Source organism: Sceloporus occidentalis, unplaced genomic scaffold, assembly GCF_023333645.1.
Source record: "Sceloporus occidentalis isolate IW3139 unplaced genomic scaffold, rSceOcc1.0.p SCAF_44, whole genome shotgun sequence".
NCBI classification, from domain to species: Eukaryota; Metazoa; Chordata; class Lepidosauria; order Squamata; family Phrynosomatidae; genus Sceloporus; species Sceloporus occidentalis.
The window spans coordinates 108,238-123,907 of record NW_028317024.1 but is presented as its reverse complement, the minus strand read 5'-3'; the positions used below and the strand labels follow the sequence as shown (position 1 = coordinate 123,907).

Sequence of the window (15,670 nt, the reverse complement as noted above, 5' to 3'; positions counted from 1 at the left end):
TTATAGCCCTGCTCAGATAACTGACGCCTGGCTGACTTGTTATACTTCAAAGTTTTATACAGTATGTTAAAAAAAAATCTGAATATTTACGTAAGTGCAATTCTCAGTGCTCCCAGGCAGATGTTCCCAATGCAGAGATAGAATTTTCACAGGTTCTTCACAGCTATCCTCAGTTCAATAGTCTTTCCCTCTCAGTTGTTTTGTCGCTGGTTTTCACACCCACCTCTGCAAGCCTTATAAAAGTCAGCACTTTACACTGCAGAGTGATATGTGTTTTTCCTGTCTTCTTTACAAAGTAGCACCCATGCTTGTTTTTTAAATGGAACAACAGACATTATTAATGTTTTTTTGTAAATAATATGTATTATAAGGTCCAATTTAATTATTGAAGCTGTGATATGTATATATGTATGTGTATATATCTCCTTGGTTACAAGCCATGCAACATACGTACTCTATGTATATATGTATATTTAATTAAGTGTGTCTGTATACCCAACCTTGTGTTTAAATGCAGCAAAAAAAAAACCATGCATTTTCTGTATTTTTATTTTTTGTTTGTATTATAATTTTTAGATTGCACATCAACTGTTGGAAGATTGTGCTCCCAGGGAGATGATTCCACATGAAGTCTCTGGGTTTCCTTCAGGAATTAAATGTAACTTCCTATTCACCAGACTGAAATCAGCACTAGTCAGACAGTGAGCAAGTAGTGGTGGTCGGCGGGGGTGGCAGAAAGCAAAACATGAAATCTAATCAAGAACGGAGCAATGAAAGCCTGCCACCAAAAAAACGTGAAATTCCTGCCACAAATCGGCCTTCTGAAGAGAAGACAGTCGGACTGACAAACGAAAACCACCGTACGGATAGCTTATCATGGCTTTCCTCCACGGCCACAAGCCAAAGCATCCTTGGTGGACGTCATCATGGGTCTGTTGGAACTTCAGTAGAAGCTGGTTTACCACAGGGGGTAGGTTTACATAAGTCAAGTTCAGCTAGCATGGACTATTCCCCTACCAATGCTCCAAAGTCGGTACCGGCAGCAACAACTGTTCCTGCCATTTACCAGACAGTACAATCGCAGTCAGGAGCTTCAATGTCTCCTGTGCAATATACTAGTGTGCCCCCAACTTTCCAGTTCATTGGGCCACAGTATAGTGGAACATCATATGCAGGATTCATCAATTCACAGCTAATTTCACCTACATCGAATTCCTCATCAGGCGCTGTATCCTCGGCAGCAGGTGTTGCCATTCCATCCCAACGCTCGCAGATGGAGGCTTATTCCACTATGCTGGCCAACGTGAGTAGCTTTAGCCAGCAGGGACAGAAAATTGAATCGCACATAGATAGAACTCCTGGATTAATTACAGCAAGATCACCGCCTACCCAGCCAAGTCAATATGTTCATATTTCTAGCTCTTCACAGAGCGGAGTCAGAACTCTCTCGCCTCCAACCATACCAGTCCACCTACATACTCACCCTACTGTTATTCCACATACCCTCACTCTTAGTGGCCCCTCTCAGGTGGTTGTGCAGTACTCAGATTCAGGCGCCCACTTTATCACTAGGGACCCCACAAAAAAGGATGAGAGTTTCAGGCCACAAGCCAAGGAGTTATTAAATGGGGAGATGGAGAAAGTTAGGAGATTTTTAGTACCCTCCTCTACAGATGCACATCTAATGAAAGCAGGCAATAATAAACCAGCTTCCCAGCATTATGAGACAAGGCCTGTAGTGGTGCACCCAAATACTGATTACAGTACTCGGGATCTCTCAGGTGTTCGTACTTCGGTCATGGTAGTACCTAACAGCAGCACGACTGCCACAGACATGGATGTCTCGCAAACTATAAAGAGAGAAGCATCACCCTCTGCAGCTCATAACAAGGGAAGCTTACATTTAGGAAAACCAGCCCACCGGTCCTATGCTTTATCCCCACAACAGACTTTATGCCAAGAAGGTGTAAAAACCGTTGCCACTTTATCTCCCCACACGGTCATCCAGACAACTCACAGTGCAGCAGAGCAACTTTCTGTCGGGCTGCCTGCTGCAGCCTTTTATGCGGGTACACAACAGCCAGTTATTGGCTATCTCAGCAGTCAGCAGCAAACCATTAGCTACCCTGGAAACTTGCCACAGCACTTGGTGATCCCTGGCACACAGCCCTTGCTCATCCCAGTGGGAAATCCGGACATGGAATCCTCCGGGGTGGGGGTAGCACCTGCTATTGTCACTTCATCTCCCCAGTTTGCAGCAGTGCCTCATACATTTGTCACTACGCCCATTCCGAAGAGCGATAACTATGGTGCTGAGTCTCTGGCAGCACAAACTGCTTACCAGGCTGCACTCGTTCCAGCTCAATTCCACCTCCCAGTGGTACAGTCTGTTGCTTCTTCTATGGCAGCTGCACCAACACTGCCCCCTTACTTCACAAAAGGGTCAATCATTCAGCTAGCCAATGGTGATCTAAAGAAGGTAGAAGATTTGAAAACAGAAGATTTCATACAGAGTGCCGATATTAGCAATGACTTGAAAATTGATTCCAGCACTGTGGAGAGGATTGAGAGCACCCATAGTCCAGGCATCGCTGTGGTACAATTTTCAGTAGGAGAACATCGGGCACAGGTGAATGACCCCCTCCATTTTAATATCATATCATTCATGTAAAATAATTCTGTTGCAAAATCATTGATTAACATAGCATAATTGTTTGAACAAGGTTGTAGTCTAATAGTACCTACATTCCTCAGTGTTTACAGAGAACATTTACCAGTAGCCTGTACAAGTCTCAGAAGTCCAACAAACATGTTAGTCACAGGTTATTATGCATTCGTACCGGAGTCTTGTTTTGCATCAGGGGCATATAGTTTAGAGGCGATGTCATCAATGTGCGCTTTAGTAGTATCTGAGCATCCCAACTGGTGTTTTTTTTCACTTGTATGATGCAATCAAAATTCCTGCTTGAATATGGGTGACTTACGTCAGAATAAACATTTTGGTTGCGGCTGTTAGCTACAGTAGCAAGTCATTTTTGGTGGACTAGGGCTACTATTTGGAGGAGTCTGAGCTGATATGGTCTACCTTGTATATGCATCCCTCATGGTCCCCTCATGGATGCCAGTATCCTCTAGCAGGCTAGGAGGCACCAGGTGGAATAAAACATATAACAAAAAAACAATACATGTTATTATTTTGACATGATATTCTGTTGTGCCAATGTCTTAAAATATGGCTACTAATAAATGTTTTGATGGATTTAGATAATCTAAAAAATGGATAGACACATTTTAGATAAAGTCCTCACATATATTGCCACAATCAGGGGTAGCAGGCATCCGTCTCCCTCATGAAACTTGAGTCCTGCATCCAACGTTGTGTACAAGGCCCAAAGATAGCTTATGTCCATTGCATGCACACATCAGGAACTTTAATAAAATTAATTAAAAGCAAAGTTTAAATTGGATAACAATTGGCCGTAGCTTTATTGAAAGGTATAAGAGGCATTAATAAACAAATAACCATTCACTGTAAATAACAAACAAACATAAAACAATCCGCCCTTCCATAGCCAGATTGTTTAATACCAAGCCCGTGTCCATCCCAAACCAGAGGCGACCTTTACCCTTATAAACAGTAACAAAAGAGAAAAAAGGGGGGGGGACTTGTTCAGGGACAGCTCTTTGCAAATTCAGCTGAGGTAAGAATCATACCCCTTGCACGCTTCTATTTATTTAAATTAAAACTTCTCTTGTGCCGCGAACACAGCTGCATGAATTTTCCCTCCGGAAATGCTCACGCTATGGTATAGCTGATTAACCAATCAGCTGAACTACCTGCCCGACAACAACAGTATTGGTTTTAGCTGCAAAATCCCACTAAAACCAATATGTCATGACCTAAACTTGCCCTCTAGATGACCCCTAACTTATCAATTGTTCTGTGTGCTATTTGCTCAGCTTTTGACTCCGTTCGCCAAAAAACCAAGTTGAATATCTTCAAAGTAACATTAATAAAATGCACTTATAAAATACCCATATAAGCATGTCCCCTTGGATAACAAATACAAAAGAAGAACATTAAAGCCAATGTGGCTTAATAGAGCAGTTAGGCAGGAAAAAAGAGAAAGATGTTAAAAGCATATACATCAAAGTGGTCAGCAGCATTATTTATAACATACAAAGATACTAGCGATAGTTGCAGAAAAGCATTTAGAAATGGCTAAAGTAGATAATGAGAAACAGTCAATGACAGCAAGACAAACCCCTTAAATTATGAGGAAGCCAATTGTGTGCATATTGAAGCCTAAAATTAGAAAGTATGTTAGCAAGGATAAGGAGAAGGCACACATTTGTAATTTTTGGTTTTGCCTCTGTGTTCACCAATGAAGAACCAATGTCTACAGATTTACAAATGAATGTCACAAAATCCTATGATTGGCAAATAGAGACCAAAGTTATATTGTTATATTGTTGGCGGTTTTGCCCTCTTCTGGAACGAGAAGATGAACTTATAAATAACTGTGTTACTTTCTATACGTCTCTTCGGTTGTTAAATGAATTTCCCGATAATTGGTATCAGATTGTTTTTTAGATTCATTACACCTAATTGGGTACTTTCACTACATGAAAATAATGTGTATGTGCTGGAGTGTTTTTTAGAAATAAAGATAGAGAAGATTGACGAACATTTAGATATATGCCTTTTACATGATGTTAATGAATAAATAATTTTAGCTATATGGTAATCCAAAGAATTTAGTACAAGGCTGCCTACCTCCATGGTGCTTTGGACTGAACGTGGGAGATTTTTAGAATCATCCCAAGAAATAAATGCATTTGTTAGATCCTCTAGAGGCTTACAATATGTGCCTAGACCTTGTGGGAGCCTAACTGAGTGCAAAATGCATATAAGTAGGTCTAGGGCTTCCCTTTAATTTGTATACAAATCACATATTGATTTGATCTCCTAACTGTGAGCAAGGTTATATATATTGTGTATAGGGTTGCAAACAGTCCATTATAGGAAACTGTGCACACTACTAACTACTACTATCTCCTACCACCTAGTATATATTATATTATTGCTTTGCCATTTTTTTTATTATTGCTAAGAACCACATGAAACTGCAATACCCCACCCACCAATTTAAGGTGTGAGCCCAGCTCTTTTATGGTTAAAATCACTGGTACTCACTTTTTGTGGTTGTAGTAACCAAACTAAAGTAAAACTAAAAAAAAAATCTAACCTTTTTTAATGTTAGAGGATCTGGGGAAAGTATTATAGATTCATTGAAATTACATAGAATGTTCTCCTTTTAGCCTGTGGCCAAGTGGTCCCTAAGAACCCCCACATCAGCTAATCCTTTCCAACACACGCACTTATTCACTAAATCAGATTACCTGTCAGGTTCCTGACTCCACTCTGCTTGAATACAGTGCCAGCTACCACACTACTAGTACAGAGTCACATAAAGTCACCTTATGTGACCCCCACTGAAAGCCCACTACCCAGAGTGGGGTTCCCCCTGTTAGTGGCAGCCCTGCATAAAGAATTCTGAGTGGCCCTTCACCTCGTGAGACAGCACACCTCTGCCAATTCTGTGGAAACAATATTGCCCAGCTCCAAAATACCACTTTGTATCTACATTCACATATAAAAAAACATATATATAAATATAGAAAAAACAATGGTGAAAAAATGTATTAGCTGCATATACAGTATATATATATTTCTATTCAAATTTGAATCTGACAGATACATGCATTAGCGGTTCTTTTTAATATGAAAAAGTATATTATATATAAATGTGGTGCTTTTTTCTTTGTCGGAGGGCCTCGGTGTTGCTGTGTTTTTCTGTATTTTAATCATTTGCTGTTGTTTACATGTATGTTCAAGCAGGCTTTCTTAAATAAAACGTCTATTGTGAATAGGTATACTCACCCATAAAGCGATACGAATGAATCCATTTGAGAAACATAGGCTTGCTGTTTTGAGAAGCTTGTCCTTTTTTCACGTTACGTGGTACGGTATTTTGTACATACACACAATATTTTCATATTAAAATCATATTGCTGATGGACTGTTTTCTAATTGGCAAAGCTGTCCGCGATGAAAGGGTTGATTCATTCAATTGCTTCTTTGTTGATGCTTCAGTTGTCATTTTGTATGTTTCCAAATTACGTAACCTTGTTTACAATTTGTCTTACATGCTCTCCCTTTTGCGATCCCGCTAATTAATTCACATGCCTGCTTAGCACCTGTCTTTATTCATAGTAAGACCTGTCACAACATGTAGGTAGAGTCTGTGGCTTCTTTTTCCATTTACTGCCCATGTTTACTCACATTAATAATTTAGTTTTATCTGACAGGGTTCCTGAATGTTCTCGTGTTGTTTCTGCTAACGGCTTGAGTTCATAATAGCTACATTTCGGTATTAAAATAGCCACAACGTTCCCGTAGCCTTCTTATAGCTGGAGATTATACCCTACATGTTATATTTTGTTATCAACTTGGGAGTCTTTGTTTAATGCTTAGTGGCTATGCAATAAAAATAATTTTATCGTTAATAAAGCAGATCTAAGTAGGGCGTGGTGCTATGTTAGCCATGGAAATAGGTGAGTCAAGGTGATAGCTTATTTGGCTAATTGATTAGAATTAGAGTACAAGCTTTTAAGACAAGTTAGGTCTTTTCTTTAGGCATATTACATAATTAACCTAATTAAGGGCAGATAACATAAAATTATGTCCCAGCAGAAATTATAGTTAAGTCTAGGGCTGCAACTAACGATTATTTTCATAATTGATTAGTTGGCCGATTATTTTTTCGATTAATCGATTAATCGGATAAAAAAAATGAATGTACATTTTTCATTTATTTAAAATAATTTAATAAACAAATGATGTTAAATACAAACAGCAGAATAAAAAAAACTTTGATAAAATACATTTCTTGTCTTTATTTCCCAACCAGCCCCCCAATTTATGCACATTTGAGCCCAGGCTTGCCACGCTGCCTCCCAGACATGCCACGCTGCCTCCCAGACATGCCACGCTGCCTCCCAGACATGCCACGCTGCCTCCCAGACATGCCACGCTGCCTCCCAGACATGCCACGCTGCCTCCCACGTATGCCACTCCACGCTGCCTCCCACGTATGCCACTCCACGCTGCCTCCCACGTATGCCACTCCACGCTGCCTCCCACGTATGCCACTCCACGCTGCCTCCCACATATGCCACTCCACGCTGCCTCTCACATATGCCACTCCACGCTGCCTCTCACATATGCCACTCCACGCTGCCTCTCACATATGCCACTCCACGCTGCCTCCCACATATGCCACTCCACGCTGCCTCCCACATATGTCACTCCACTCTACCCCCACACATGCCACTGTGCCTGATACGCCTTATACCCCCTGATACACCACTCCACCCTCCCCAGACATGCCACACTGTCTCCCAGACATGCCACGCTGCCCTCCCCACATATGCCTTATATACCGTATATGCCTTATACCCCCAGATATGTCACTCCATCCTCCCCAGATATGCCTTATACCCCCCAGATACCTCATAGTCCCCTCATAGAGTCACAGACCTGTTCACAGCACACTGACACCATACTTTTATAAATAAGTACTGGGTTAATCTTCACTGCCCCCAGGATTTAGATTCCCCTTAGTCTGCCCCCCTCCTTTACCTCTAACTGCACCTTAAGTTAACTTTATTAAATTAACCCTCCGTCCTCATCATTAAATTAACCCTACACACCATTAACCCTAAAGACCCCATCAACCACAACTGCCTCAAATTAACCCCAAACACCCCATTAACCACAGCTGCTCCTATATTAACCCTAAACACCCTATTAACCATAACTGCCCCTAAATTAGCCCTAAACACCCCATTAACCATAGCTGCCCCTAAATTAACCCTAAACACCCCATTAACCATAACTGCCCCTAAATTAACCCCCACCTCCCCTAACTTTCAGCAGCCCAAATATTAATTTTATACTTACAGCTAGATGAGTGTCACAGCCATATGGTTCTGGCCTTCTGGGAGAAGGAAGGGGGCGGGGCCAGTTGTCACAGTGATTACAGGGAGGGGCTGGTAAGTAGGAGCTGCTGCTGTGAGTCACTGAAACGGATTATATAATGAGGGGTATTTTTCAGAGCGTTTGCTCTGAAAAGACCCTCATTTTATAATCGATAAAAATCGATTCAACTAATCGATAATGAAATTCGTTGGCAACGATTTTCATTATCGATTTTATCGATTAGTTGTTGCAGCCCTAGTTAAGTCTGATAGAAAGTACTTGGCATTAAACAGAAGAGCATAAAAACACCTGTATGTTGTGTTAATGCTTTTTAACACTCACATGGCAGTTTTTAATAACATTAAAAGACTTTCTGTTACGTCTCCGTGTCTTCTGCTGACATTAAGATGTATCCCAGTATCCCTGACTTCCCTTACTCGATAGTTTTCTCTTTTAACCGGTGCATGAACTAAGGCATAAATAACCCCTGAAATCTTTTATGATACATATCTAAAAGCATAATGTTACCACAGCACATGGGCAGTTTTTCATGTTCTGTTAATGTCAGATATATTTTGATGACCAAAGTAGTTTCTTTGTTTCAGGTTAACAAAAATGTGTTAAATTCCTTCTTTTCTATTTTATTTCCAACAGGTCAGTGTTGAGGTTTTGATAGAATACCCATTTTTTGTGTTTGGTCAAGGCTGGTCCTCGTGCAGCCCTGAAAGAACAAGCCAGCTGTTTGATTTGCCATGTTCCAAGCTGTCTGTTGGGGATGTCTGCATTTCGCTAACACTCAAGAATCTAAAAAATGGCTCCATAAAAAAGGGCCAGCCTATGGATTCAGCTAGCATCTTGCTGAAGCACCCAAAGAATGACAATTTGTCCGGAAACCGGCACAGATATGCAGAGCAAGAGAATGGGGTTAATCAGGGAAGTGCACAGTTGACTTCTGAAAACGGCGAACTGAGGCGTCCAATAGGATTAGCCTTTGAAGCCAAAACAGAATCAGTAAAGCCCAGGGCAACAAGGAAGAGGAGGTGGTCCGCCCCAGAAACACGAAAACTAGAGAAATCTGAAGAGGAACCACCATTGACTCTTCCCAAGCCTTCTTTTATTCCTCAGGAGGTTAAGATTTCCATCGAAGGTCGATCTAATGTAGGCAAGTGAAAAAAATAATTTAGAGAGAAAAAAGTAGGCTTACCCTTGTCATTTTTATTCAGATTACTGTACTGTAGAATAAATAACCCAGTATTTACATGTTATCATCTTATATTAGGTTTATGTTATAACATTTTATAGTTGCGGCTGGTATCTTGCAGGAGACTGTTGGTGCACACGTTCTTTCTACAAGTCTTTGTTAGTAGCCAGGTTGTGTGGGAGCTACTGATGTGGCAGAAGTATAAGCTTTCTGCAATCTTTATGGAGAGGAATGTATACAGGTAGCTCCCGTTATGTCATTGCGGGGTGCTACTGGCTTCTGCTTTTTTTAATCATTCAGAGAGGATGACAAGGGAAATGGAGAGAAATTAGTCCACCCATTTGTACTAGCATAGCATGCTGATTTGGGGGGAAATCTTCTCATGGATAGGTCTTGTGGCTTAAGTGCTGTGTTTAGCTGGGCCTGCGACAGAGGAAAAACGAATCAAAAGTCTGCTTTCTGTCATTTTGATAGTGTTTGGACACCCTGTGGGTTGCAATATTTTTCATGCATACATCACTCTTCTGCTGGCCATAGCATACACTTGTGGCTAGTGCCATGTTGACATTGTGGACTTCGATATGTTATGGTGATTTCCCCCCCCCCCCAAGATATCAGTGCAAATGAAGGCAAATTTTGCTGGTGCAGATCAATACAGTACTCAGCAGCCACGATTCCACGCCACGTGTCCAATGACATTTGGCACTACTGTCACCCTTTTGACTACCAGATACATTTTGCTATTCACTCTTCTATTATCATGGAGGGTTATGTCTACTTTCATTGGAAGCCTAACTGCACAAATTGACCTTAGAGGGTAATACACATTTCCTCTATAGACCTACAAAATGTAATATTTCTGCTGTGAAAAGAATCAGATCTGTCCTTATGGGTTCGTATAATAATTCTAGTTTTCCTTTTTTTTTTTTTTTAACAAGCATAATTACTAGCATGTGCTTCGTGAGGACTAAGCACACTGCCTTTCACTGCACAACAAACATGGTCAGCATCATGGGTGCATTTATATTGTTTTTACTTCTCATACTGTTTTAGTTGTTATCTACCCCCCCTTAAACATCAGTATGAGACCACAAGACATCACCATCATAAATCTGGTATGACATTTTCTTCCAGCACTTATAATGCTGTTCACACTCAATTGCTGAACATCTTGGTCTAATATTTGCTTACGTACTGTATCTCACTTTAAATCTGTGTATTTAAAAACATATATTAGATTTTTTATTTTTTTTTAAACACTGAAACCTTTGTGAAAAATACGTAGCGCTTCTTAGGGGAAGATTTGAACGTGTTAATGTGGTTTCAAAAGAATGAATGTAAAACTTGGCCCAGGATGTGATCCTCATTGTCCCAAAGGACTACTTTTTAGAAGGCACTTTTTAGGAAAATAAGGCGGCAAAGTGGTTTTGGGAGCTGACACGATTACACAGAGCGTAGGGAAACATTAAGCTAGGTAGAATAAGATATTAAAAAAAATGACATTTTTTTGTCCAGTGTTTTTAAAAGACGGACTTTAAACAAAAAAAAAAGAAAAGAAAAAAAAACCTCTTGCAGTTTGCACATTTTGAGTTTTGAATCTGAATGATATTCCTGCAAATGAAATGTAATAATGTAGATAAAAGAGGAACAGCTGAAAGAACATGGATAAATGTAGCAATTACTTATTAGCTTGCCTAATTAGTTAGGGTAATGTTTCTTTCACAGTTTCAATCATTCTGTCACACTGAACCAAGTCTGAAAAGGAGACCTCTGAGAAATCATAGTGTATTTTATAGCTCATTTGTGTTGCTAGAATAACAGACAAAAACAAGTGTATATAGCCATAAGTTCATTTTCATGTATAATGTTTTTCCCCCCTATTTTGTTAAATATAAAATGAATAGAGGGATATAAATAAGAGTCAGATTGCACATCGGCAACAAGAAAAAAAACAAATGAAAGGTGCAGTCCCACTTTGCTAATCCAAAAAAGTATGGATAAAAGTATTAACTTTTTTGGTGCAAATGGCCTTCATTTTTTCATACTTTATTGCAAATTATTCTGGCTTTTGTGGAGAAATAGCTCTTTTTTTTAATGAAATATAACTCTCTATTGACCTACACAATGATGGAATCACTATTGTATTTTTTTCTTCTTCTTAGTAACATAGTTATCCGTAACAAATAAGTATCGTGTATTGTGAGATGTGTGTTTTGAGCCTTGCACATTTTAGGCTTCCAGGCCTTCATTTCCAAAGCATACCTTTTTTAAATTGTAATATGAGATGTTACATAGCTGAGTGCTTTAAAACACAAATATAGCTGAACAATATCGCTTGTGTTAACACCTTCATGCAATCTCGCAAAAACAAAAATAGGTTACAGATTTCTATTTTTGCACAATTGTTCTTTCTGACTAATAATCAGAAAGCTTTGCTCTAGAGCAGGGGATTTCCAGAATTCATCCTTTTGATTCATTTGCAGAATTGGCAGCATTTTATAAAGTAAGTTGTTAAGCGGTGTATTATAATATGCCCAAGTTTTGCCTTGTTTAAGACTCTGATGTTGTATTGCTAGACAGCAGCCATCAGCTTGATGTTTACTCATAACACGTAGTTTAATAGCCGATAAGCTCTCAGGAATAACTACCTTATTGTTTGCAGTATGGCATGGGACAAGTAACACACAGTAAAGAAGAACCAGTGAAATCGTAAAAGGTGTGATGATAGCCCTCTATTGAGCTAAAGCTTTAATCTACTCACTGTCCGTTCATCAAGATTACAGGAAACAATGCTTTTACACTTGGATGAATGTATGTGTGACTACTATGTGTGTTACATATGTATATGTATGCGTAAGTATGTAAATTCATATATGTATACACACATATATAGGTACATATGTGATAATCGTATAAACATAACAGGGAGTAGAATTTTATTAAACAAATAGTAAAACAATCAAGTGTTTTTGGGCAATAAATAACCTCAACCAACATTTAAAGATACATAATCATGGTAACATATGAAGTCCAATAAGTCATCCAAAAGCAATAAAAGCATAAGAAGAGAAGGGCGCATTATGTGTGGCATTGAATGTATGAACATACTGTGATTTCGCCCTCTAGCCTGAATCTCCTTTATGACCATTCAAAGCCCTAAGTATTTCCGGACCCCACCAGAAGTTAGTTTCCTAGTTTCATTAAGATAAACTGACCCGCTTACTCAGTGCTGACGTCCATGCCGTGTTTCTTACCCCATTATCTCATACCCGAGGAATTCATATTCTTCATAGGCACTCAGGGCACCTTTTTCTTTTGTTTAACCTGGTATGGTAAGAGGGATACAAGATTTCTAAATACTAAGGTAAAACAGTAACAAGTAACTGCCCGAGATAGACCAAATTGACTTGCGTAGATTCTTGCCGCATACAGAAGGGAAATTGAGAATGCATCTGTGCCTCTCTGCTCTGGAAGTAAGAGAGATGGACGTGTTCCCTATGAATTTTTGCTGCAACACAAGGAAATATGTAATAAACCATTCCCATAAGTATTCTTTAACCTGTCAAACTGTGACCAATTGCCACTGGTGGGCCACAGTTTGCCACAAATAAATAGACGTTTAAGTGAAAATCATGATCTTCTGGTGCTCCTGTGTATTATTCGTAACAGGTGCAGCATCTTCACTGCTTTTCCAGGGCTTTCATGTAGATGCCACAGGTCTGGTCTTTAATGCTGATCCAGAAGTCATAGTCAATTCCCTTGGCTCTATTGTGTTGTTTATCAGGTAGAGTACCAGCCTGGGAGCCCATGCACTTTTCAAATGGGTGGTCTACCCTCCTCCTTCAGTCTATGCCTGTGACTGTTACTTAACTTACAGTATATCGTCAGTAAATATAGGATGGGGAAGGCAAAAAAAAATAATAGATTTATTTTTGTACATAACTATAGAGAACATACATAATACATATATTGAAAGAAGGCTCTATTGGGTTCTCCCAAACATATTACAAGTACCTTGCCCACACCTCATTGTAGCATTTTATATGTGCAGGTATAATACACTCATATATAAGATAAATATGCATACACATTTGAAAATCAAATCAGAGTTTTTCACCTCTGTGCACAGTTGTCAGCAGCAGTTAAAAAATGACTATAGCAGCTGCATGGAGACAAGGCAAAAATAACTTGGTTGCTGTGCAACGTCTCTATTATCTCATCCTCAGATGCAATATGGTCTCACTATACAGGATGGAATCACATTTCTGTCATGAATTTCAAACTTTGTATCCTGGTATAGGAATTTATAGAATTGAGCTTTAGAACCCTAATTTTAAGTTGTTTTTGTGGCATAGGAATTCATATTAATGGTTCCAGGAACTGCCCCAGAAAATGTGACTTTGTTCTTATGGGCGTTATCTCTCTAATGCTTCATGCAGAGAGTGTATGTATGTGTGTGTGTGTATATATATATATATATATATATATATATATATATATATATATATATATATATATATATATATAAAATGGGACGAATCTCTATATATTTATATACCACTGTTCAAAGGTTTGGGGTCACTTAGCTCTTGAAACAAGAAGGAAAGTGGAACACAGGAGTAATGGGAGTGATAAAGTTCTTCTGTATGCCTATGAAGATATTCCATTAAAACCATCGATTTCCAGCTACAATAGTTATTTACAACATTAACAATGTATTTACACTGTATTTCTCATCCATTTAATGTTATTTTAACGTGCAAAGTTTGTTTTTCTCTCAAAAACAAGGACATTTCTAAGTAACCCTACACTTTTTAACAGTAGTATATATATATATATATATACGAGCAATTGACATTCTTCTTGTTTCAAAATTTACAGAATATTATATCTTTTAACTACAACTCGGTTCTTCATTTCTCAGTGTAGATCAAGGGTCAGGCATATACAGCTGTTTGTATAGTGGGTAAACGAGAGTTAAAAGAAAATAATAAAGATCTATGTGTATATAGACAGCATTTATATTTTTTACATTTCAAAGGAAAGATACAGGTGAAGTGTTATTTTTCTATCTTACACATACTTAGCAAACCTAAATGGGTGAGGGATACCTTCCAATTAGGTTCCCCGTGGATCAGTAAAGAAATATTTTTTTAAAATGCTATAATCTACAAAAACACCATCAAGGCAGCAGTCCGTTAAAACATATAAAGCATGCGGTGAAATATGTGTAGGTTTTAGAACTTGCTTATAGGCATTAATGTTCTTTAAGAGATTGAAATGTGTGTTTAAGTTACTGTGTTTCCATTCTACAAAGTCCCTTGGTGGAGTGTGTATTTTGTGGTTTCTTACTATAGCGAAGTAAGTTTTTTGTTTTTTTTTTGCAACCATATATTCTGTGCTGGCCACTAACAGGGAGAATGCATATGAAAATTTCTGATAGACTGCTGCTTTTATGACTTTTTTTTTGTTCTGTTTTAAAGTATCAGGTTCAATAAAGCAAGCTTGGCGTATCCGAAACAATTTTAAAAACCCTTGATATTTCATTTTTTTTTAATCCTCCTTGATGCTTTATTCTCTTTATTTGCAAGTTTGTCTATGGGATTGTCTGGATATAAGCACCTAACCTTATGGTACTCACTTTCCTATCTTTGAATCTCTAGCTGGCTGGATTAAGAGGTGTAACAGTAACATGCATAGATATATCCAGTTGACATTAAGCTTCAAGCAGTCATGGCTTTTTATTTTGTACGTTTTCCTTGCAATAGTATTTTTTAATAGTCTTAGCATTTTTTGTACTAGATCATGAGTTTACAATGACACGCAATCATCCACAAATTAGTCAGGGCAAATGTGTGAACAAGAACCTCTTTTCTTGATAAATATTTCTATAATATAAAATGACTGTTTTTAACAGATTTTAACTGGGTGGGAGTATTCCCCTTTGTGTGAGGGTCACATCAGGGGAGTGGGATTTAGCAATTTTAATTGTTTTTCGGCCTTATGTCCTTTTTAAATTCAATATGAATTATTTCTTTGGTGTTTAATGTTTTATTTCCACAACCCTCATTTATTAATTGTGCCGATTATTTTAATTTTTCCATTTACATTAAACGGGATTGGGGATGCTTTTAATTTTATCGTGTCTGTCTACAGGAAATGACATGATTATCGTCTCTTATTAAATATCATTTCAGAACATTTTCACACCTCTTACTCAGGGATGGGCTGATGTTTGTGTGGTACACTGATGTGACCAGAAACAGCACTTTCACTGCTCTGGAGTATGGCTGTTCCAAAAAAAAAAAAAAAGTTTTCTTGCTTGAAAAGGAGCTTATTGAGTATATTAGCGAGTAAAATATGGTGTGTAGCGGTATCAATATTACATGCAATTCCTAGATTGCTTTTATGTTTATGCTGCCAAA

At 38.5% G+C, this 15,670-nt stretch overlaps 1 protein-coding gene across 1 annotated transcript; it reads left to right on the top strand.

Moving 5' to 3' along the window:
* The first annotated feature begins 745 nt into the window (after positions 1-745).
* Positions 746-9,214, top strand: LOC149289554 (ataxin-1-like). Its single transcript, XM_089490468.1, has 2 exons — positions 746-2,629; positions 8,699-9,214. Exons 1-2 carry the CDS (start codon positions 746-748, stop codon positions 9,212-9,214), a joined length of 2,400 nt encoding a protein of 799 aa, XP_089346594.1.
* The last annotated feature ends 6,456 nt before the right edge of the window (positions 9,215-15,670 follow it).